The 22,494-nt window shown below is 42.8% G+C and overlaps 1 protein-coding gene across 2 annotated transcripts in view; it reads left to right on the plus strand.

Moving 5' to 3' along the window:
* Positions 1-12,079: 12,079 nt before the first annotated feature.
* KCMF1 (potassium channel modulatory factor 1) overlaps positions 12,080-22,494 on the plus strand; it is a 77,311-nt gene continuing 66,896 nt past the window's right edge. The window contains exon 1 of one of the 2 annotated variants that reach the window (XM_054577634.1): positions 12,080-12,417. In XM_054577634.1, coding sequence (XP_054433609.1) covers positions 12,402-12,417 — 16 coding nt within the window. In that variant the 5' untranslated portion in view covers positions 12,080-12,401. Of the gene's footprint in view, positions 12,418-14,966; positions 16,437-22,494 lie in introns of those variants that run through there. The other variant, XM_054577635.1, reaches the window with a different exon arrangement.

Here is a 22,494-nt window from a genome sequence, read left to right on the forward strand (position 1 = left end):
GACTGGGAATCAAACCAGCGACCCTTTGGTTTGAAGGCCAGCACTCAATCCACTGAGCCACACCAGTCAGGGATCAACCAAAACTTCTATAAAAACATTTGTTTTAGGGAAAATGACAAGTTATCTGTTAATTAGGTAATTAGTCACTATGAACACGTTACAAAGAAAAGGCTAGGCTGTCTTTGTTTTTTGTTTTTCCTGTTCTTGGGTGGAAGACAAACATCATAGGTGTTTGCTGAGCACCCCAGGAGTAGAGCACTTGTATGTATGTTTTTCTTTGTTCAATTAATTTGCAGTTGTAAATCACCGAGATTTTGAGGTTGTTGTTGCAGCACAACACATCCTGATTTATGTAAGAGTACATACAGAGGAAGAGGATCAAGACGGGCTTCACAAAGAAGCTTTGGAAGATAAAGCCAATTAGAGCAGCAGAGAACAGACAAAAGGACAGTCTAGAGAGGAGATGTGGTGCAGTTACTGAGCGGCACAAGTCACTCTGAGAGGAGAGAGTGTGGATGGAGACGAGGCTGCAGAGGAAGACTGGGGCCGGATGGTGACAAAATCTTGAAAATATACTGAAGAGTTGCAGAAAATGAGGAGCCAACATAGGGTATTTCTGAGTAAAACCCTAATGGATTATGTATTTTAGAAAGATAACCAGCCACAGGATAGAGAGAGAACAGAATGGGACGAAGACCAGTTAGGAGGGAACCATAAGCTGAGAGTAAAGTGGTAAAGGCCTAAGTCAAAGGTTGACAAAATGTTTTCTATAAAGGGGCAGATGGTACACATTTTAGGCTTTGTTTACTATACACTCTCTGTCACAGCTCCTTGACCCTGCCACTGGAGCACAAAAGCAGCCATATGTAACAAGTACACATGGCTGTGCTCTGACAAAACTTCATTCACAAAAAAGGCAGACTTGGCCCAAGGGCTGTGTTTTGCCTAAACCTGAACTAAAGTAGGAATAAGAATGATGCAATTTATTGAGACCTACTACATACCAGGCACTTGCAGTGTTGCTGATTCCTGCAACCCAGCAGGGAGATATTATGGACTCCATTTTAGAAAAAAGAAAACTGAGGCTGCGATATTGGGTAAATTGCTCGAGGTCATACCAATGGTATATGTCAAAATCAGGATTCAGGCTCAGGTCTGATTCTAGAGCTCATGTGTTTTTGTCATTGCACAATGTGCCACCTCTGGAAGGCAGTTAAGAGGGAAGCGAGAAGGAGACTCACAGAACTGTTAACCTCTGTGCCTGAGATCATCTCCTCACTTATCCATCCATTCGTTCAACAAATATTTTGCTTTTGCTATGTGTGAAGTACTGAGGATGCAGAGATGAATGAGATATGATTTCTGTCCTTGAGTAGCTCAGAGTCTAGCATTTAAACCTATTGTTGGATGTGGGGGATGAGGAAAAGGAAGTATGATTTATTAGTAAGATCAAGAAAGTAAAACATTGAAGTTGCTCTCATCCTTACCTCCTCTCCTCTAAGCATCCCGAGAGTCCTATGATCCTTTGGATCACAGACACCGGATATTTTTACCCTCTAGCATTGAACACATAGGTGGACTTACTGTGAAACCATTAAAGCTTAAGCTTCAGGGTCCCTCGTTACCTGAAATAGGGCCTTTTGAGGCTCTGTGTTTTCTGCTTCCTCAAGCTCTTCAGCATTTGAGACACCCAGGGATTCAGTCCTCCCAGAATCATCTCAACAACCTCACAGCGGGCCCTTAGGGAAGCAAAGGCCCCATGCACTCCTCATGGGGCTGGAAGTAACACCGAGGCAGCACTGTGCCAGCGTGAAGGCAGGCCGCCCGTGGCTGGCAGCGCTTCCCGGCGTGGGAGGCCTGTTGAGCTCGCCAGCTGACCCAGCTTTATATCCGTTTGTCCGGAGTGAGTCAAACCCTGCAGAATTCACTGTGTTAAACACAAGACAACAGCACCTTGACCAGTATGTCCCAGCTGTCTGGGCGATGTCCTGGAAAGCAAAAGGTCGTTGGTTTGACTCCTGGTTAGGGCGCATGCCTGGGTTGTGGTTCGGTCCCTGGTTGGGGCATGTGCAAGAGACAACCAAAAGATGTTTCTGTCCTTCTCTAAAAAGAAAGAAAATTAAAACAACAACAATAGGCCCAAAATGGAATCACTTATGCTAAGCCACATGTCGCCAAATTGAAACATAATTAGTTAGGGCTCTCCGAGAAATGTAACCTTAAACCAGTCAATCAAGAATCACCTAATTTACTCTAGGTAGGTAATCTGCCTAATGGACCCCTGCAAAGTCTAAAGGAAGAGACTTTGCAATAACTAATGACTTTTTTGCCTAGTATAGCTTCCTTGTTCTCTCTCCCTACGCCTATAAAAGTATTGCATTTGTTACAGTTCCCTGGAGCTCCTGTCTGCTGGATTGGATACTGCCTGATTTATGAATTGTTGAATAAAACTGGCAAGATCTTTAAAATGTACTCGTTGAATTTTGTTTGGCAATTGTTTTACACTCACCCAAGTCATAAGTGACGCAAGACTATAAAAGTTATTAATGTGAGAACAGGAAGCCTGACAAAATAATTGGCTGTGGTCATTTGTTGAGTCCTATTCTCTGCCAGGCAAATCCACCATGCACACGAAATTACAGGCTGGGGATGAGGTGGGTGGGTGAGAACAATGCTGTGCCTCCTTCGGCCAGGTCCTGTGCCTCTTGTGCCTACTGTCACGTCTCTAGCAGCTAGTAAAGCCCCTGACTGATGGAGGTTCTCAATAAAGTCCTTTGTTAAAGGAGTAGCTGTTCTTAGGAGATATACTCATTTCTGCTAAGATGAATTGGCAGTGTTCGGACTAGTTCTTTCTAAATGAACAGCCTTAGCTGGTAGTATCAGAGCATCTTTACCCTTGGATAGTGTGGGATTATAAAATGTAATTTCTCCATGCAAGCGGCACACAAGCCTTCTGTTATGACTCACTACCTGGGAGCAACCACCTTATTGTATCATTCCAGGGCTCTCTTCCAAAGTAAGTTTTTTTGTTTGTTTTCAGTTATTTTTTGATTTTTAAAAAGATTTTATTTATTTTCAGAGAGAGGGGAAGGGAGGAAGAGGAGAGAAACATCAGTGTGAGAGAGAAACATCAGTTGGCTCTCTCGCACGCCCGCAACCAGGGACCTGGCCTGCAACCCAGGCATGTGTGCTCACTAGGAATTGAACCAGTGACTCTTTGGTTCATTGCCAGTGCTCAGTCCACTGAGCCACACCAGCCAGAGCTATTTTGTAATTTTTAAAAGATTTTATTTATTTTTATAGAGAGGGGAAGGGAAGAAGAAAGAGGACACCAATGTGTGAGAGAAACATTGATGGGTTACTTCTTGTATGCACCCTGACCAGGGACTGAACCCTCAACCCAGGCATATGCCCTGACTGGGGATTGAACCAGTGACCTTTCACATTATGGGATGACACCAAACCAACTGAGCCACCCCAGGCAAAGGGCTCTTCCAGAATAAGTTTTAACTCCTTGCTGGGTTTGGGGGAGACTTGGGTAACATACTTAGAATCAATGCAGGCTGCAGGGGCTTGCTTCATCATCCATTTTGTGTTGATTCTACTCACTTCTCTATCAGAGGGCCTCCTTTTCTGCCTTTCCTTAGAGCAACCAATCCTCCATAAATCCCATTCTTCCCAGAGTCCATCTACGTGGACTTGAGGTTTTTAAGTTGGTATATGGTTTTTAGGCATAGCTGGAGCAGGAAATACTTTCACAAAGAATTTGGTGGCTTATGGAAATAAAACATGATGTGACAGGGAAAATAGCAGAGCTGGGGATCAGGACCCCTGGGCTCCCGTTTTGGACTCATTTCACAAATAAGCACCCAAAGCCCACTGTGATAGCCACGTGCAGGGCTGTGTTAGAAGTATGTAAATGAAGAGACACTGCCTCCCAAGAGTAGCTTGGTGTGCAAAGAGTTTAATTGCAATAATGAATTGTAAAATGAACTGGGAGCATTTCGTGGGGTTTTCCAGCTTCATTGCACCATCAGGATCCCCATGGGTATTCTTGCAAACACAGGTCTTTGGGCCCCACCTCTCAAAAATTCTGAACCAGTTAAGTCTGAAAGTCTTCAAGGACTCTGAAGCCTAAACAAGTGCCCCTCCCCCCAGCCGCCCAGCAAGGTGACCCTATGGGCAGCGGCCCCAGCACTCTAGAAGGAAGGGGTCAGGAAATTGTTCCCAAAGGCAGGGGTGTACAGCTGATTTTTCAAGGATAAAGAAGTAGAAACTTACCAGGCACAGAGGCACAAAATGGCATAACATTACCTTCCATTTTAAGAAAATGAAGGCCACTAGGCATGACTGCCACAGGTGCCTGCGCTACCCAACTGGCTTTCTCTCTGTTGAAGAAGGGCGGCAAAGAATGGGTAGGCGCCTCCGGGTGAAAGCTGACCACATCTGGGCTCCTCCTCACTCCTCCATCCTCCCCCCTGCCCCACTGGACACCGACAGGAACACACACACACACACACACACACACACACACACACACCTTCCCCAAAATCTCTAAACACACTGGAGTCTCCCATTTCAAAAACAATCAGAAACATTCCTGTTACTCTGGGCCCCCTCTACTTGTCTACCACCTTTAACTTCCCATTTACCTCAATGCCAAGCTTCTTTAAACATAAAAGAAAAAATAAATGAAAGTGCTATGAAGTTAGTACATGTTCATTACAGAAAATTTCAAAACTAAGAGGGAAAAGCTCATCTCATTCACATGATAAGCTCTCAAGATACCCTTAACACTTATCAGAATAGCGATTACTTTTATCACCAGGATGTAAACACCTCAAGGATGGAGACATGGTTTTCTCATCCTGAGTCCTCCGTAAATACAGAAAACTCTCAATAAATACGTGTAAATTGAACAAATAACATGAATTGTCCATATTAACCCCTAAAGAGTTTGATATCCATCCAGTTTTTTTTTGTATTTGCTTTATTAAAATACAAAAGTGGTATCATGCTCTATATACATGATTTAGAAAAGAATCAGCATATGTTTGAAACCTACTTTTTATAGTGAAAATATACCACAAATATATTTCTAGCTACTTTGGATTTGAATAAACCATAATTTATTTAGGTTGTCCTCAATTTTAAGTATTAAAATGGACATTGTGATAAACATCCTTGTATCTAAAATCTTTGCATATGGATAAAATTTTTTTATCCTCATCTGAGAATATGTTTACTGATTTTAGAGACAGAGGAAGGGAGAACCGTTGATTGGCTGCCTGCCATATGTACCCTGACCAAGGATTGAACCAGCAACCTAAGCATGTGCCCTGACTGGGAATTGAAGCTGCAACCTTTTGGTGTACTGAATGACGCTCCAACCAACGGAGCCACCCTGCCAGGTCTCTCAGTCATGATTTAAATAGACTAACTGGGTTGAAGATGGATTGCTGTGTCAAAGAATGGGCAAAAGTCTATGGCTCTTGACATTTTGTTTTGGAATAGTTGTAGTAACTCATGTGAATAAATATTAATGTAGCCCTGGCTGGCGTGGGTCAGTTGGTTGGAGCATCATCCTGTAAACTGAAGGGCTGCAGGTTCAGTTCCTGGTCAGGGGTCCTGTGAGAAGCAACCAGTCGATGTTTCTCTCCCTCCCTCTCTCCTTCGCTTCCCTCCTCTCTAAAATCAATGGGTGTGTCCTCAAGTGAAGATTAAAACAATATATATATATTAATAAAATAAAAACAAGTTTATAAAAAATTGTGGAGAAGGCCTTAATATTAGGTAGAGTGTTCAGGAAAGGCTTCTCTGAGATGATTTTTAAATTAAGCTTATCATATGGAAAATCAGGTACAGACATTCCAGAGGCCCTGACGCAGAAAATGAGGCATCCTGCATCCAGCGTGACTTATCTAAGACTGACCGCATTGTGGGTAGCAGAAGACAAGCTGGAGAAGTAGAGGCAGACCCTACAAGGACTTTAGACTCTGGTAGGAATTTGAGTTAGTCTGTAAGAGATGGGGATCATTGAAGGTGAGCCACAGAGGGCATTAAGCAGTGAGATAGTATGCTCCAATTTATGTTTCCGAACACTAACTCTAGAAAGGAAACACAGCAAAATGTAACACTAATTTTCTCTGGGTGGTAAGGTTGTGACTTCTAATGTTTTATTTTTTCTGTATATTCTAATTTTTTTCCAATGAGCATGCATAACATTCATGGTTTTAAAAATTTAGTCAAAAAGAAAACAAAGCTAACTGGAAAGCAGTATGAAGGACAATGGACCAGAGTCTGATTGGTGATGAGGTACCAAGATCACTCTGAGTCTCGAGGAGACAGAAATGGTTTGGTGGCTACAGAAATGTAAAGAGGTGACCCTGACCAAGGTTTAACAGGTAAAAACCCACTGGTGACTGATTGGCCCGAGGAGAAAAGTGGAAGGGAAGTCTAGGATGAGTGCTGGGTTCCATCTTGGGGGACCGATCAGGTGGACAGTGACTCCTCTCAACCCAACAGAAGATGCAGGAAGAGCACAAACATGGGAGGAAAGATAAACGTGGTATCACAGAAAGTGAGGGGCCCACAGCATCAAAAGCCATGCAATCAAATGACTCAGATTAGAAAGCCGAAGAAGAGTAGTGACAATTCTTTCAAGAAGTTTGACTATAAAGAGAAAGAAACAATAGGGCGGGAACCAGAGTGTAGGTTTGAAGGAATATTTTTTTCAGCCAAGGGAAATGAGCCAGTAGAGGCTGAGTAGTTGGAAGTGCAGATGTTGAGGGGGTGGCTGAAGGAGCACAGGCATGAAGTGGCATCATAAGCAGAGGTAGGATTTAACCAGAAAAAGGACATCTCAGTTCTTTTGGGAGTGAGGGCAGAGGCAGCAACAGAGACATGTACAGGTTCTTTGGAGGCTCATAATGAGGAGAAATTCTTGCTTTTTGAATTTTACTTCCTCTATGCATTAGCAGGTGGTTATCTATTGGGGATGTGGATGAGCAAGCAGTTGAAGTTAAATGGTAAAGGTTTATAGTAACCTAAAAATGGTAGAGGGTGCGGATCAAAGATAAGGACTGAAGTTGACCTACTAGACTTTGTAGCAGCCTCTCTCCCACCATCTGTACATTCCATTTTTTTTTTTCAACACAGTTCTGCAATGCAGGATTATATAGGTGGGGAGAAATTGAGTCATGCAATTGTTTCAGAATTGGGAGTTTGCAGAGCTGGTGCACCTTGAGAATAAGAGCTCTAAAGTGTTGATGGTTATGAGTTACAATAGTTTGAGATGCCATGTGACTTCATGCCTCTGCTTTGAACCTCCTGCCTCATCTCTGCTCAAAAAGGACCCCAAGTGCTCCTGTGCCACTGCTGAACCCTGCACCCGTGCTGGCTCCTGTAAATGCAAAGACTGCAAATGCACCTCTTGCAAGAGCTGCTGCTCCTGCGGCCTGTGGGCGTGCCCATTGTGCCCAGGGCTGCGTCTGCAAAGGAGCATCAGGAAAGTGCAGCTGCGGTGCCATACCTCAGGGAGAACGTGCTCCCAGGCGAAAACAGACCAATGTGTTCAAACCTGCATTTTTTTCTTTTCACCCTGAACCATTTGTTACATTCTCTTTTCTATGAAATATGTGAGGGATAATAAAAGTTGTTGACTTAAAAACAAAAAGAATAGTTTCAGTTGACCATAGGTATCCATTGGATCAGGAAGAAAATGGGGTTAAAAGTGGGGTTGGGGGGCAGGGAGCCAAATGGAAAGATCAAGAGTTTGGGATCCTAAAGAAGTAAAAGAGTAAGTTTAGTGGCAAAGTAAGAAAACTGGAAAACCGGTTAACGATAAAACAGGAAATCATATATTAGAGCCCGGATATGGTCAGGACAGAGGAATGGGTGGTTTAAAGGGAGGTGCACATGGTTAGATTTGAAATCAAGGTATTAAAAGGCAATGCTAAAAAATACTCAGGGTGGCAGAATTTGAAATGCAAACTGTAAAGCAAATTCAAGGTAAGTAGGGGATGGGATTCTTGCACAATGACTGCCAGTTTGGTGGACGGCACAGAGATAACCAGACATCATCAGTCTGACCTTTTCCAGGACTCTAGGCAAAAAACGGTAGTTGGCAGCAGGGCCTCTCGAACACACGGAGCTCTAATCTCAGCTCTACCAGTGACTAGGTATGTGGTCAAGTCAATTAATATCTCTGTGCCTTGCTTGTGTTATGAGTAAAACGATGATATAATAGCATCCGCAAGTAAAGTGCTTGTAACAAGGCCTGACACATGTCCCACAGCACTACTTAAATGGCAGCATTATCATTTTTCATTTGAACAGTGAGGGACCTGTAACTTAAAGCTCTAAGGCAGAGATCCTCAAACTTTTTGGTCTCAGAACACCTTTATACTCTTACAAATTATTCAAGATGCCAAAGAACTTTTTTTTAATGTATTATATCTATTGACTTTTTAATCTCTTAAAATAAAACTATTTCTTAGTAACAACTATTTTTAAGAAAAGTAACATTTTCAAGAAAGAAAAATTTAGAAGTGTGACACTTTTACATTTTGTGAATACCTTTAATGCTTGGCTCAACGGAAGACAGCTGGATTTTCTTATCTGCTCTACATTCAATCTACTGAGGTGTGCTGTTTCATGTATGTAACAAAACTCAAGCACCCAATTGACCCTCTAAAGTGGGTCTTGAGAACTTTTTTTAAGCTTTCTTCCAGCTTTAAATCATTCATTCATTCACCCATTCAACACCACTGGATCCCAGCAACAGGAATAAATCACATTGCGTGTCCTGGAAGAGTTTAGCTGAGAGAAGAGATGAAACCTACTTAAAAATTACAGCACAGCATAAGTGAACACAGAGGAGGAAGTTATTGGTGTGCCTGAGAGGAAAGGAAGGTTTAACAGAGCACAGGGAGTCTGAATTTGGATTGTATTTCCTGTGCTCTCCCTAAGCGGAAGGAAGAGCATATGCAAAGGCCCGGGTGCAGGACTCGACATAGTACAAGAAAGCACAGAGTACATGGGCAGAGGAAGGAAAAGTCGCTATGCTGGAAAAGATTATTGGGTCTCACACGGTAAGTTAAATTCACCCTCTAGACAACAGAAGGCTGGGGTGACAAGAGCTTGCTTCTCCTTTTCAAGTCAAGTTCACCAAGGTATAATTTATACAAAAGCAACATTTACCCTTTTAGGTATACATTTCTGTAAGTCATAACAAAGGTATACAGTAAACACTGAGACAGTAAAGATAAAATATTCTCATAACTTCAAAATGTTCTCACTGCTCCAAACTTAGCTCCAAGCTCCACTCCCTTGGCTACAGGCAACTGTTGATCTGACTTCTGTCCCAGTGGTTTAATTCTTACTTTGAAATAATTATACACTCACAGAAAGTTGTAGAGAGGGCCCATGTACACTTACCTGAGCTCCTTTCAATGCTAACGTCTTACAAAATTATAGAAAAATATCAAAGCCAGGAAATTGACAATACAATTAATTAGACTATAGACCTTATTCAGATTCCACCAATGTTTACATGCGTTGGCTTGTTTTAAGGAACATAATTGGGCCACAGTAGCAACATGGGCTGGTGAAGCAAGGACATGGAAGAAAGAACTAAAGGAAGTGCAGGAAGAGGACTGAAAGAAACCTTCCTGGTGAACAGACATTATATGATGGACAGTTGGGTATGAGTATTTAAAGTGATCCTGTTTTTTCATTTGTTTTTGGAAATGAATTTCCCATAGGGCAGGATAGCAAACAGGTTGTTATCAATTGAAGGGCTTGACCTTTGACTGAATTGAGGAAATGTTTCTTCCACTCATGAAATCCCACAAATAACTGTAATATTACTGTTTACTCTTATTCAAACAACAAAAATATATCATTAGTCACTTTACTTTCTTACTTTTGCGTGATTGGAAACAATGAAATGTCAAAAAAAACCCTGACATTCCATTGGGATTTAGACAGTTACCAGTTGGCTCCCATTAACAGGATTAGGTAACTCCCCAAACCAAAACAAACCTCTGTACTTTTACTCCCTGGAGTTCTGTGTTTTTTGCCAGCTTGTGTACCCGCTTCAGCCCTGTATCTGACTGTAGTATTAATAATGCCAAAAACTTACTATATTTACAGACATCATTTATGCAGCACAAGACTGTGTGCAGAGTGTCGTCTTCACTTTTACAGCCTAAGAAATTGAGACTCCAGTGTTTGATACCCAGGACCACACATACCAATACTGTAAAATGCATACAAAGGTGCTGGCGCAGGGTACTTATGCAGTGAATATCAGCCAGCCTTGTTTGAAGCCTACTTCTCTCTACTCTAATCATAGCCCTGACCCACCTCTTTCTCCAACAGCTGTGGTGTACTAAGTTTGGACAAAACCCCTACACATGCAATGTAATTATTTCTGGTGACAAAATCCTCATTTAAATACAAGCTTGTTTAAAACTTACTCTGGCTGCTATCTAGTTTATCACTAGTTACATTAAATACAGCCCTTGGGGAGACCCGAGTGACTTCATATGTATTTATGACAAGCTTTTTAATGTCTTTGAAATCAGTATCTTAAAACCGGATTTAATCAAATATGGTTAACAAACTGTTTTTACTTGTGTCCTGGGCTAGATAGTTGATATACATTTTAGTACTTAATCCTCCAAATATCTACCTGTTAATATCATCATCATTAATGTTATAATCTGCAACCATGCACATTTTAAAGAAGGGGAAGTCAAGGCACAGGACGCTAAGTCATTTGCCCCAGGTCACATAACTAGGTGGCGGACATTGAGAGCAACCCTAAAGCAAACAGTACCTTATGATCCAATTTCAGTAAACTCAGCCAAAGGACACAGTTTTATTTTATGGGGGAAAAAAGGTGCCAATTTCAAATATAAAAGGGTAAATTCAAATAACAATCAGAAAGAAACAGAGGCTCAGCAAGGTTAAACAAAGGATTATCAGAACCAGGATCCCAAGGCCAATCTGTCTCGGTTTCAAAGCACCATCTATTTTCTATTTCTACCAAGCCACACTACCAACTGACATGTGATAGGGGGCAGTATAAATATTTGTTGAATTCATGCCTGGAAACAAAGTTGACAGGGAAAGAGTGTAAAAATGTAACAGGGCAATAACGGAAAACTAGTTCACCGGCAGGAAAACACACACATACACACACACACACACACACACACCCCCCTAACAGTTTTTAAAGCAGAGCATTCGAGATGAGCCAAGGTGGTGAAACAAACTTTGCGCGGGTCCCGCCGGACACCCCCGGCTGGCGGGTGCGGTCTTCAAAGGCGATGCTTCGCGAGCAAGCGGCCTTAGAGCCCAGGGGCCAAAGCGGCCGCCTCCGGCTTCCTCCCGCGCCCACGCCCTCTCGCGATCGCGAGTCACCCGGAGGGGCAGCACCCGACGACGACCGGGGGCCAGCCGCCTTACTCCTCCGGGGTGCTGGCTCAAAAAGAAACAAGCACAGATCCCCAGACGGTCCGCGGCCTCTGCTCCGGTCCGGGGCCGCCGCTCGCCGCTCGCCGCTCGCCGCTCGCCGCCCGCCGCCCGCGGTCCGCTCCGCAGCCATGCGCCGGAGAGGGGGACCACCTCCAAGTCGCAGGTCGCCGTCGGGAAGCACCGGACCCCCGCAGCGAAGGTACCCGCAGTCCCAGCCCGGACCCGGGCAGGCCCCTGGAAGGGCTGAAAGGTGAGCGGCCGTCCCCAGGCCGCGCGGGCGAGCCGTATCCGAGAGCTGCGGGTACCAGCGGCCAGACCGAGGCCGGGCTCGAGCGCCCGACCGCGACCTGCCGGAGAGCACGGGCCAGCGCCGCGCCGCGCCGCGAGCCGCCGCCGCCGCCGCCGCCGCGCCGTCCCCGCCGCGCCCTCCGGCCGCGGGGCCTCCGGCGGCTGGGCCCGGCGCGGGCCGCGAGAGGCGGGGCCGGCGTGCGGGCGGCGGAAGGAGGCGGAGGAGGAGGAAGAGGAGGAGGAGGCGGTGGCCGGGAGCCGGGGGAGAGGGGCGGGGGGTGGGCCGGGGAAGGGGAGGAGCGGGATTTCAGGAGCGCGGCGCCGCAGCCGGGAGCCGGCGGGCCCGAGAGTGACCGAGTCACGGCGGGCGCCGGCGGAGCCGTGGCGTCGGACCCGCCTCCTGGAGGAGCTCAGCCCCGGCCAGGCCCGGCCCCATTCCCGCCCCGCGCCGCCTCCCCGCCGCCGCCGCCGCCGCCGCCGCGGGAGCGCTCTCCAGCCCACCCCGCCCCCGCGGCCGAGCCCGGGAGTCGAGTGGGAGTCGGCCGGCCGGCGCGGGCAGCGCCGGGACCCCGCGGGGGACACTGCAGCCGGAGCCCGGGAGGGGCCGCGCCGCCACCGTCTGAACTAGGATGTCCCGACATGAAGGTGAGAGCAGCCCCCACCCCCACCGCCCGGGCCTTGGCCTACCCCTCTTGGGCCTGGGGCCGCGGAGGGCGGCGGGAGGCGGCGGAGACTTCGGCCGGGCCCGAGCCGCCCCGAAACGCCGGGCCCGGTAGCGAGCGAGGATCGGCGGAGAGCCGCGGCGCCGCCACTGCAGCCGCGGCCCTGAGCGGGGCCTGGTGCCGGAGGCGGGGCGGCCGGGCCGGCCAGAGGGTTTGCACTGTCATGGGGAGGGGGAGGGGAGGCGGCGGGGCCCGTTACCGGCGGGAGCTTGGCCCTTGGGACTGACTGATACCGGACGCTGCGGCCCGCTCGGCCGATCCCGGGGCTGTGGGCCCCGGCGCGGCCTAGTGCGCCTGCCACCCCGGAAGGGCCCGGCGCGGCCGCCGAGCGGGGCCCCAGGCGGAGGCAGGAGACCGAGGAGCCGGCCCGGGATCGGCGGGCGCGTCCAGTGGCCTGGAGATGACGGCGAGTGGCTCTGCCTGCGGGAGACTGCGGGGCAGGCGGGAAGACTCGGCGGCCGGGGAACGGGAAGCCCCCTCCGCCCGGCCTCGCGGCTAGGCCTCAGCGCGTCCCTGGGCTCGGGTAACCAAGTTCCCGGGGCGGATCCGGCCGGGCCGCGGCGAGCAAACTCCCTGCTCCGTCACCTGGTCGGAGCGAACTCGCTCCTGGCTGGCCGCGGGCCCCTCGGCCGGCGTGCACCATCTACCTAAACCAGGTTTTGGTAAACGACCGTGATGAAGTCTGTTAATGGTCAGGGGGCGTTTTGGACTTGCTATTTGAAATTTAAAAACATGACTGGGGTACAGTTGCAAGCAAGTAGACAGCTCTAGCCCAGTCCCAGGGCACAAAGAGAAAAATGTTCAAGGCCGATGTATAGGCGTTGAGCTGGTAAAAAAAATAAGTTAACTTGAGTTTACTGCCATATGGTTTAGAAAAGGGGGAGGGGGTTGTGTTTTCTTTGTTTCACTGCCACAGATCTTTAAATAAAAAGTATTAAGAGACTTGGTGAAAACTTTATCATGGTAAGGTTAATGCAAGGTTGTATAAGTGGCTTGAAAGTACTGTGTACTCTTGATTTTAAAATCCTGGATAGGTGATGGAGGAGTGGAGAAAGTTTAGTGAGTCAGATTAGTGTGTGCTTCACACCGGTTGGAAGGCTATTCTTAGGGAAATAACAGACTTTAGAATTTTGGGGCTGAGGAACTGAGATTGATTACAATGGTATTTTGAGCAAATTTCACAGTTTGCATAACTAATTGCAGTGTTGAAATTCACTCAAAATATTTTGTGTTCAAGGTATTCTCTATTTTGAAAGTCACAAAATGAATAGGAAGTATATGACCTTTTTTCACTTACTGTGTCCAGCTGTGGAGATTTTGGAATAATGTATACAAAAATATTTTGAAACAATACCTAATTTTACATTTTTTCTGCTTCATGGAAATATATATATTCCCTGCCTCTAACTTAAAATAAATTGTAATTAAAGTTCTAATTAAATTTTAACTTGGGATATTCAGATTTATTCTAGACTATAATAGTGTGTACATTGACCACCTTCAAGGCAAAATTAACGTTAGCAATGGCTACAAGCTGTCCTACTCATAAGAACTGGGAAAGTCAAAATTACAGTATTGTAGCAATAGAAGAAAAAATGTTTGAGACCCATTCCCTTTGCTTTAAGAAAACATCAGATAGTTCCAGACTGTATTCTAATTGAACGGTATCCTGGAAGATTCCTTTATCCCTGTAATCTTTTAGAACAGCGATTTTCAACTGGTGTGCAGCAAGAATTTTTAAAACATGCAATACCTGACTATTTAGTCAAGGGCACTGACCTCTCTTCCCTTAGACTGTCAAATTAAAAAATGACAACAGCTAACACAACAATAGCCATCTGGTGTGAGTGAATCAAAATTATACCTCTTTCTTTTGTCAGATTGACAAATACACCTCTTTCTTTTGTCAGGTTGACAAACAGTATATTTTTTAGTGTGCCGCAGAATTTCAGTAATTAGTTTATGTGCTCTATGAGATGAAAAAGGTTGAAAATCACTGTTTCAAAGTCATAAAAATCCCACAGTGCCAGTATTGTTGAATGTAATCTAAGTCCATTTTCCTCTTCTTGGTCCTGTGGAAAAGCCTGTGGCTTTGAAACTTAACATTACTTTTTAGTTACTTTAATATTACTGAACTTTAGGACATTAATGACTTATATAATGCCAGATGTTTCTGAAAAAGGAACATTCCCACCATCCATCAGTTGAAGACTTGTAGTACAATATTTAACAAGTGATTATCTTTTAAGGGTCTAGTTTAGGGCCTAAGACAGGAATGGCAGTCTCATTAAGAATCATATTTAATTCATTAGATGTTTTGTGGAATATTAGTTAGGCTGCCATTATTTTCATTAGCAAGAATTAAACCTATCAACAAATACATAGTTTGACACTCTCACTATTCTAGTTCTTTATTCATCTTTCTCTCCTTTGTGCGAAATAATCCCATTTCTTTTAGCATTTCTTTAGTGGGGTTCATCTGTCCACCATCAAATTCTCTGTAGTTCTTGTTTCCTTTCGGTAGTGTGACCCAGAACTGGATGTGGTAGTCTGGTGAGAGATCTGAACTGTGCAGGTACAGTATTGTGCTTGCCTTGTGCTTCCTTTTCAGTGGCTTCTCTATGCGTATAATTTGTTACTTTGTTTTTGTGCCCACCCTAATGAGTTGTACTATATTATGTATATGTAACGATATAACTTTGGACAACACAGTGCCAAGATGGACATTTACCAAGCTCTGTAAGTATTGTGTACTCTTGATTTTAAAATCTGTATAGGTGATGTAGGAGAGGGGAAAGTTTAGTGAGTCAGATTAGTTTGTGCTTCATACCCATTGGAACAATATTCTTCGGGAAATACAGGCCTTAGAATTTTGAGGTTACCAAGCTTAGAGTCTCTACTTTGTGAAGCAGTGGAAGACCTCTGAGAAAGGAGATGCAGCCAGGAGCACAGAGAGTGCTTTAGCTCGGGGGTCAGCATACTTCTGTAAAGGGGCAAGGTAGTGAATATTGTGGCTTGGTGAGCTATGAGGTCAGCTCTACTGTTATAATGTAAAAGCAGTTATGGACAACATGTAAATGAGTGAGCATGACCATGTTCCAATTAAAGCTTTTATTTATAGACACTAATATTTGAATTCCATGCAATTTTCATGTGTCATGAAATGTGACTCTTAGGTTTACCATTTAGAAATGTAAAAACCATTCTCAGCCCCTGGACTGTGCAAACAGAGTGTGGCTGAATTTGGCCCTGTTTGGCCCAGAACTATAATTTATTTTCCTTCTTTTGCTCTAGACTAGAGCCTTAGAGAGTGGATGGAAATGGAATTGTTAGGAGTCCAGAAAGGGTCGACTTCATTATTAGTGAGTCCATGGACTAAACCAGTTCTGTACCTCAGTTTCCAGCAGCACCATGTAGATTGGGACAGAAGTAATTGTTTCCAAGGGCGGAAACCAAGCTCCGCACCTTTCCAAAGTCAATCTGAGTGGGAATGGCAGCACTCTGCATCGTCTCCTGCTTACCCGCTATAACTTTCCCCACCAGAATTCCAGGGTCTCTTATAATTCAGCGGGTAATGTTGTTCTGTTAATAAACATTTTACATTACTGCCCAATTACTTCATGTTTACCATACTAATACCATGTTACACATAGTGAAACCAGTTATTTCTATTTTAATTGTAAGAGTATTTTTTAATGTTTCACTAAACACTTAATGTTAAATGTTTCTTTTTTTCTTTTAAGATTTTATATATTCATTTTTACAGATGAGGAGGGAGGAAGAGAGGAAGAAAGGGAGAGAAACATTGACTTGGTTTCCTTTTGCATGCCCCCAACTGGAGCTCTGGCCCGCCATCCAGGCATGTGCCTTGACTGGGAATTGAACCTCTGACCTTTTGGTTCCTAGGCTAATGCTCAGTCCACTGAGCCACACCAGCCAGGAGTACGTACTTTCTTTTAAATACTTTTAAAGTGTTATTCAGAGCTCAAAAACCATTTAATAGCTTTGCAGATTTTAATGAAACACACCAAATTACCCAGTGCTTATTAGCTAAAATAAAGTTATGGATGTTCTTGGATGAGTTGAAACCTAAATGACTACCCAGAGTTATGGATACATTAATTGCTTTAAATCATTCAGCTTTTTTTCAGTTGCTACTATGAAGTAGGCACATGCTAGATACTAAGGAATGTGAAGATAAATGAGACACAGCCTCTTACCTTAACTACAGCTTCTATAGTACAGTGTTAAATATGCCATCAGGAAGGGATAAACAAATTGAGGGCAATAATTACCAACTCTTTTCTTAGTACTTCTGCCCGGTTTAAGAGAGAATCTATTGTGATTTCTAACGCTTTTTTCTTGACAGCCTTCTTCACTTTTTGTGGGCTACTCTTAATTTTGGATAAAATTATTTGAGTCTTCAGATAGAGCCCTTTTCTTTACCTGATCTCTATTTTCCATAGCTATTTGAAGATTTTCATATATACAAATGATAGTGAATAAATGGACAGGTGATCATGTTTTGTTAATCTCAAAAGCATCTGATACTGTTTATTTAAAACATTTAAAGTACATGAGTAGGCAGGCCATTAATCTAGTTTTTGAAAGTTGTACCATTTTTTGAAATCGTACCACTCTTCTGTTAGTAGATTTAAATTTTCTGCCTGACACTAAAAACATACATACAAACAGTCCCAGAGTGAATTGCAATAATTTTGCTTTCAGGATTTGGTGATTGCAAAAACAAGATTGGTAATTAGAATGTGATTTTAATGTGACTTTTACCTTCCTGTAGCAAAGTAAATAAACTCTCGCCAAAAAGATCTTTACAATGTCAGTTTATTTTACTTTAACTGTGATCTATTAAAAGATTATGACATTCTTACCAACACTTTTTCAGTTTTAATAAATGAATTACATTTGCCTTGACTTTCAATAAAGGAAAGATGAGAGTAAACAATTATAAGTAAACATTTTAATTTCTGGGGTCTTTGATTTCATTATTTCGTATAAAGTTGATTTTGAAGCCCATTTTTCCCATGTTGATATTTGTATTTAAGTTAATGTAATAAAGTAAACTTTACTCTTATTTATCTATTTTTTAAGAATTTTAATTATCTATTTTTAGAGAGAAGGGAAGGGAGAGAGAAAGAGAGAGGGAAAGAAACATCAGTGTATGAGAAAAACATTGATTGGCTGCCTCTCACAGGCCCCCAACCGGAGGCCTGGCCCACAACCCAGGCATGTGCCCTGGCTGGGAACCGGCAGCCTTCCGGTTTGTAGGCTGGCGCTCAACCCACTGAGCCACACCAGCCAGGACAAACTTGACTCTTTTTTAAATTGGAGATTTAATTTGGAAGAAATTCCTTTTAGTTTTAAACTCTTGAGATGTATCAGCAGCAAACTTGTTTAAATATTAAAAACTTTTTCACAGTAGAAACTTATGATGTAAAATTACCGAACAAATCCCTTCATATTAAGCTTGCAATGTTTAAAAAAATAAATCCATACACTTATGAATCATAATTTTCAAAACATCAGCTTTATAACATCTACTATATACATTTGCTGAGGTTTGGTGTTTTTTTGTTTTTTAACTGGAGGTTCCAAAAGTTGTTCTTAGTGAAGGTTAAGGCATCATTGGATTACAAATAAGTGTTTTTTATTACATGATAAATACTGCCTTTGGGTTACTGGCATGAATATGGACTCAAAGGAAACATTTCCTACAATTCATATGCATAAAAGTGGAATGCTCTTCATAATTAAAATTTTGGTTTATAAAGATTAATTTCATGTGCTAGGTGCCTTGATGTTTTTTTATTTCCTTAAAATTATGAGGTATGGTTTTTTTTTTCCCACTCACTGAAGTCACTAATTCAAGTTGAGGAAAGAGCTCCTTAAGTGGTATACAGATCAGAGCATTTTAAAAATACGGTAATTTCAAAAACATTACCTATGTCTTGATTCCTGTGGAAGAAAAAGGGATAAGGCAGACAGTTTCCTAAAGGAACATACTACCTATTATCTAGATTCCATGATAAGGAAAGAATTGGTGAAGAAAAGAGGGTGTTCTTGGGATGGTAAGGACAAGGGGCCTGGAGGATGGGGGCAGAGAAAGTCAGGCAAGGTGGACATGAACCTTGAAAACGGTCTGTAGCCTCTGACTCTGTGGCTCTCGGGTACCCAACCAGAAGGTGAAAAACTCAGCGTCCTGTGACACTGACAAGAGATGAATTGCCTGTTAAAGGAAACTTACATGGTGCCATCCCTACTACCCATCTCACGCTCTCCTGATGTACCAGTTTATTGTGTTTTTTGTTGTCTTTTTGAATAGTCACAAAGCAGAGTGTGGATCCATCTAGTTCATGTCCTTGGTCAATTTTTCTCTTTCATGGCCACTGTCCCAACTAGCAGCCTGGCAGACTTTCGCCGGTAGCCGCAAGGCGTGTCAGGGAGGAAGTATGGACGGCTCCTGCAAATCCAGCACTGCTGGTAGAAAAAGCCAACTGAAATCACAAGAGTGGGTCAGTCTAGTCATCTTCACTAAGAAGGACAGACAGGAATGGGTCAACTTGATATTATGACTAATTTGGTTTGCACATGATCTTCTGAATTGTGTGTGGTTTTTTTCTCTCTTGATATGTACTCAGTGCCAGTTTCATGAACTTCAACTTTTTCCAGAGTAAGAGAATTTTCATTACAAGAGTCACTTTAGAGTACTAGCTTGATGTGTTGACTATTAGAACAGTCACAGGCATACTCAGCTAATTTATTTTTTCATCTTGACCTTTTTCCCCTCATTGTTCTAAGACTGTCACCCTCCTCTCCCACCTAGCAAAGGGTTCATCCAGTGGCACCCCTGCCTTATGCTCCAGGCATTTTTTTTATGCTGTAATTGTTTGTCTGTCTGCTTCCCCCACAAGCTACCTGAGAGGTAGGTATAGTTTTACACTTACCTTTATACCCTACCACCTAGCATATTTCTGTCCACTGAATTTGTGGGTGATTGTTAGAGATGGTAATACTTCTCTAAAAAGTGATGAGACTAGAAAATGCTTCTATGTTTTTATTGGGGGAAGCTGTATAAGAGGGGGAGAAATTGTGGGAGAGAAGGCTTGGAAGTTTTGTAAAAGTAAGAGGAGATGAATAAACGACATAGAGCGAAAATAACTTCAGGGAGGTGGCTCCTGGGGGAATGGCCTGGGACTAGACTTGGGGTGCTGTTTTGTTCTATCTCCTCCTGGCTCTGGTTTCAGATTAACTAGCTGTGGGTTCTGCATGTTAATTGCACTATGCGTGTGAGTGCTCTGGTTCATTCAGGCATTCTCTCAGTGAATCTTTATGGACTGCCTTTTGAGTGCCATTCGGAGTCATCTCCAGGCTTGCCACAAGTTGTTGACCCTGCTGCAGGGTGATAACATTCAGTGGGGGTGAAACACATGTTTGGGAATTAAATGCTTTCCTGTTGCATGGGCTGTGGCTTCTTTCCAGTGTGCTGGAATTAGTCCTTAAAGTTTATATTTTATGACAGGATAATTAAATTGTGTGAGTATTGTAACCTTTTGGCAATATTCGCAACTCCCTCCTTTTTTAAAAGCTTATTTTCATTTTAAGTTTCACAGTTACTTCTAATTCTGCCCAGCAGTACATTTCTTTCCCTAACAATATTGTCCCTAGACTATGGAAATCTCAACACACATCTATCTGGATGTATTAAAATGTGTTCAAATAAGTTATTCCTCCTAGGTTTGCATTTTTTTGATGCTTGCAGAGAGAAGAGCTCAAATGATTAAATGTTTAATTTTTCTCTTCAGTATAGTTTTTTACAAAGTTTTAATGGTTATATAGCAACTGTTAGAGTAACTAGATCCTACATCTGTTCTTTTTCAACCAGTATCAGTGTTCTCCTTTGGCATCCTCTGTGGTTTTAGAAGTTAGGCAGCACAAATCAGTGTGGAGCTTTCTGAACTTGTAGTTAAGGACATTAAAGGAAAACAGGCAGGGATTACAGGAATTATTACAGATTTTTCCCTTCTTTTCTCTAAGAATGAAATAGCATGCTGGGAACTGGGGGGTGGTTGGGGTCAGGGAATCTGGTAGCTTTTATCATTAGAGATCTTATGCTCAGTGTTATGAACACTTCTAGGGATTCTGATATGTTTAATTGCCATTTGAAATGAATGTTAAGTGTGCAGTGTGTTTGTATAGCTATAGATATGTATATATGGAGTGGTCGCAGAGGTAGAACTAATCTTCCCTTCCCTAGGAAGTACGGTGATTACAACATCAAGTGACAGTGGATGGGCACTTGACCTGTGATACTCCTACATTAGACCAAGATCAGGGATCTTCACTCCGTGTCAGAAATACTACATATCTTCAAGTTCATTCATTGCTCCATAACATTTTCTACAAGCTTTTTAGAAATCACCCAAAGGAGGAGGAGATAGCAAACATATTTGCAGAATTGGAGTAGACTATCACTTTCCAATAGAAACCTAGTGCAAGCCACATGTAATTTTAATTATCTGGTAGCCACACTAACAACTAAGAAAGTACAGTTAATATTAATAATTTAACCCAGTATATCCAAAATAACATTTCCACAGGTAATCAACGTAAAATTTGTTGAGATATTTTTATATTCTTTATTCCTTACAAAGTTATAAAAATTTGATACATATTTACACTTAGCACATTTTAATTCAGATGCTAAATTTTCACCAAAAATACTTGTTTTCTTTTCAGTTATAGTTGACATTCAATATTACATTTGTTTCAGGTTATAGCATAGTGGTTAGACATTTATAGAACTTACAGAATGATTCCCCAGATAAATCTAGAACCCACATGGCACCATAAATAGTTATTATAATACTATTTACTATGTTCTTTATGCGTGTCAAAATAGTAACTGCCAAGTTGTGCTTCTTCATCCCTTCATCATTTTCATCCAGTCCCCAAACCACCACCCTGGAAACCACCGGTTTGTTCTCTATTTCTGTGAGTCTGTTTCTGTTTTGCTTGTTCATTTATTTAGTTTTTTACATTCCATGTATAAGTGAAATCATACAGTATTTGTCTTTTGTTGTCTTCTTTCACTTAGCATAATACCCTGTAGTTCCATCTGTGTTGTCGCAAATGGTGAGCTCATTTTTTATGGCTGAGTAATATTCCATTGTATATAGGTACCACATCTTGTTTGTTTAATCATCTCGCCAAAAGTACTTGATCTTAGCTGAAATCATCTTTAGGCGTTTGCTTTTTGGGTCTGCTCATTCATCATTGATTATGTGCTATCTCTTTTGTAGACACATTTTGATGCACTATTGCCATCTACTTAATGGTCTGTCAACTTTCTGATTTCTGCTTCTTGAATTTCTCTTTTAAGAACTTAAAATTTACCTTACTTTTTCACCTGAAAATTATTTTTTAACTTACTTTAGTTACATATAACCATCATAACAGAAACCCATTTTACAAACAGCTACAAATGTACATAAATTCTAATCACTTTGTGAGTTGTTCACATGGGAGGAGTAAGTAATGGCTTCAGGTAATTTTTTTTAAAGATTTTATTGTTTAGAGAGAGGGGAAGGGAGGGAGAGAGACATGGATGTGTGACGTGCGAAAGAATCATGGACTGGTTGCCTCTCACATGCCCCCAAGCGGGCACCTGGCCCTTAGCCCAGGTATGTGTCTCCAACCAGGAACTGAACCAGTGACCTTTTGGTTCGCAGGCTGGCACTCAGTTCACTGAGCCATACCAGCCAGGGCCAGGGTAATTTTAATGTGAGTTTGGGATGTTATTTTAAAGTTCCCAGAATTTACAAATACAGAACTTGTAAAAATTGTTAAGTTTTATTATTATGAATTTAGAGGATAGTTGTCGGTTGTATCTGGTGGTGATAGGTTTTTCATCATTCTGGTAATTCATTGTAAGTGTATTTTCCGTTTTTTTTTGTTTTGTTGTTTCTTTTTGTTCCCCCTTTTT

Source organism: Pteronotus mesoamericanus, unplaced genomic scaffold (assembly GCF_021234165.1).
Source record: "Pteronotus mesoamericanus isolate MK-2021 breed Mesoamerican mustached bat unplaced genomic scaffold, CSHL_Meso_final contig_44, whole genome shotgun sequence".
In the NCBI taxonomy this organism is placed as follows: Eukaryota; Metazoa; Chordata; class Mammalia; order Chiroptera; family Mormoopidae; genus Pteronotus; species Pteronotus mesoamericanus.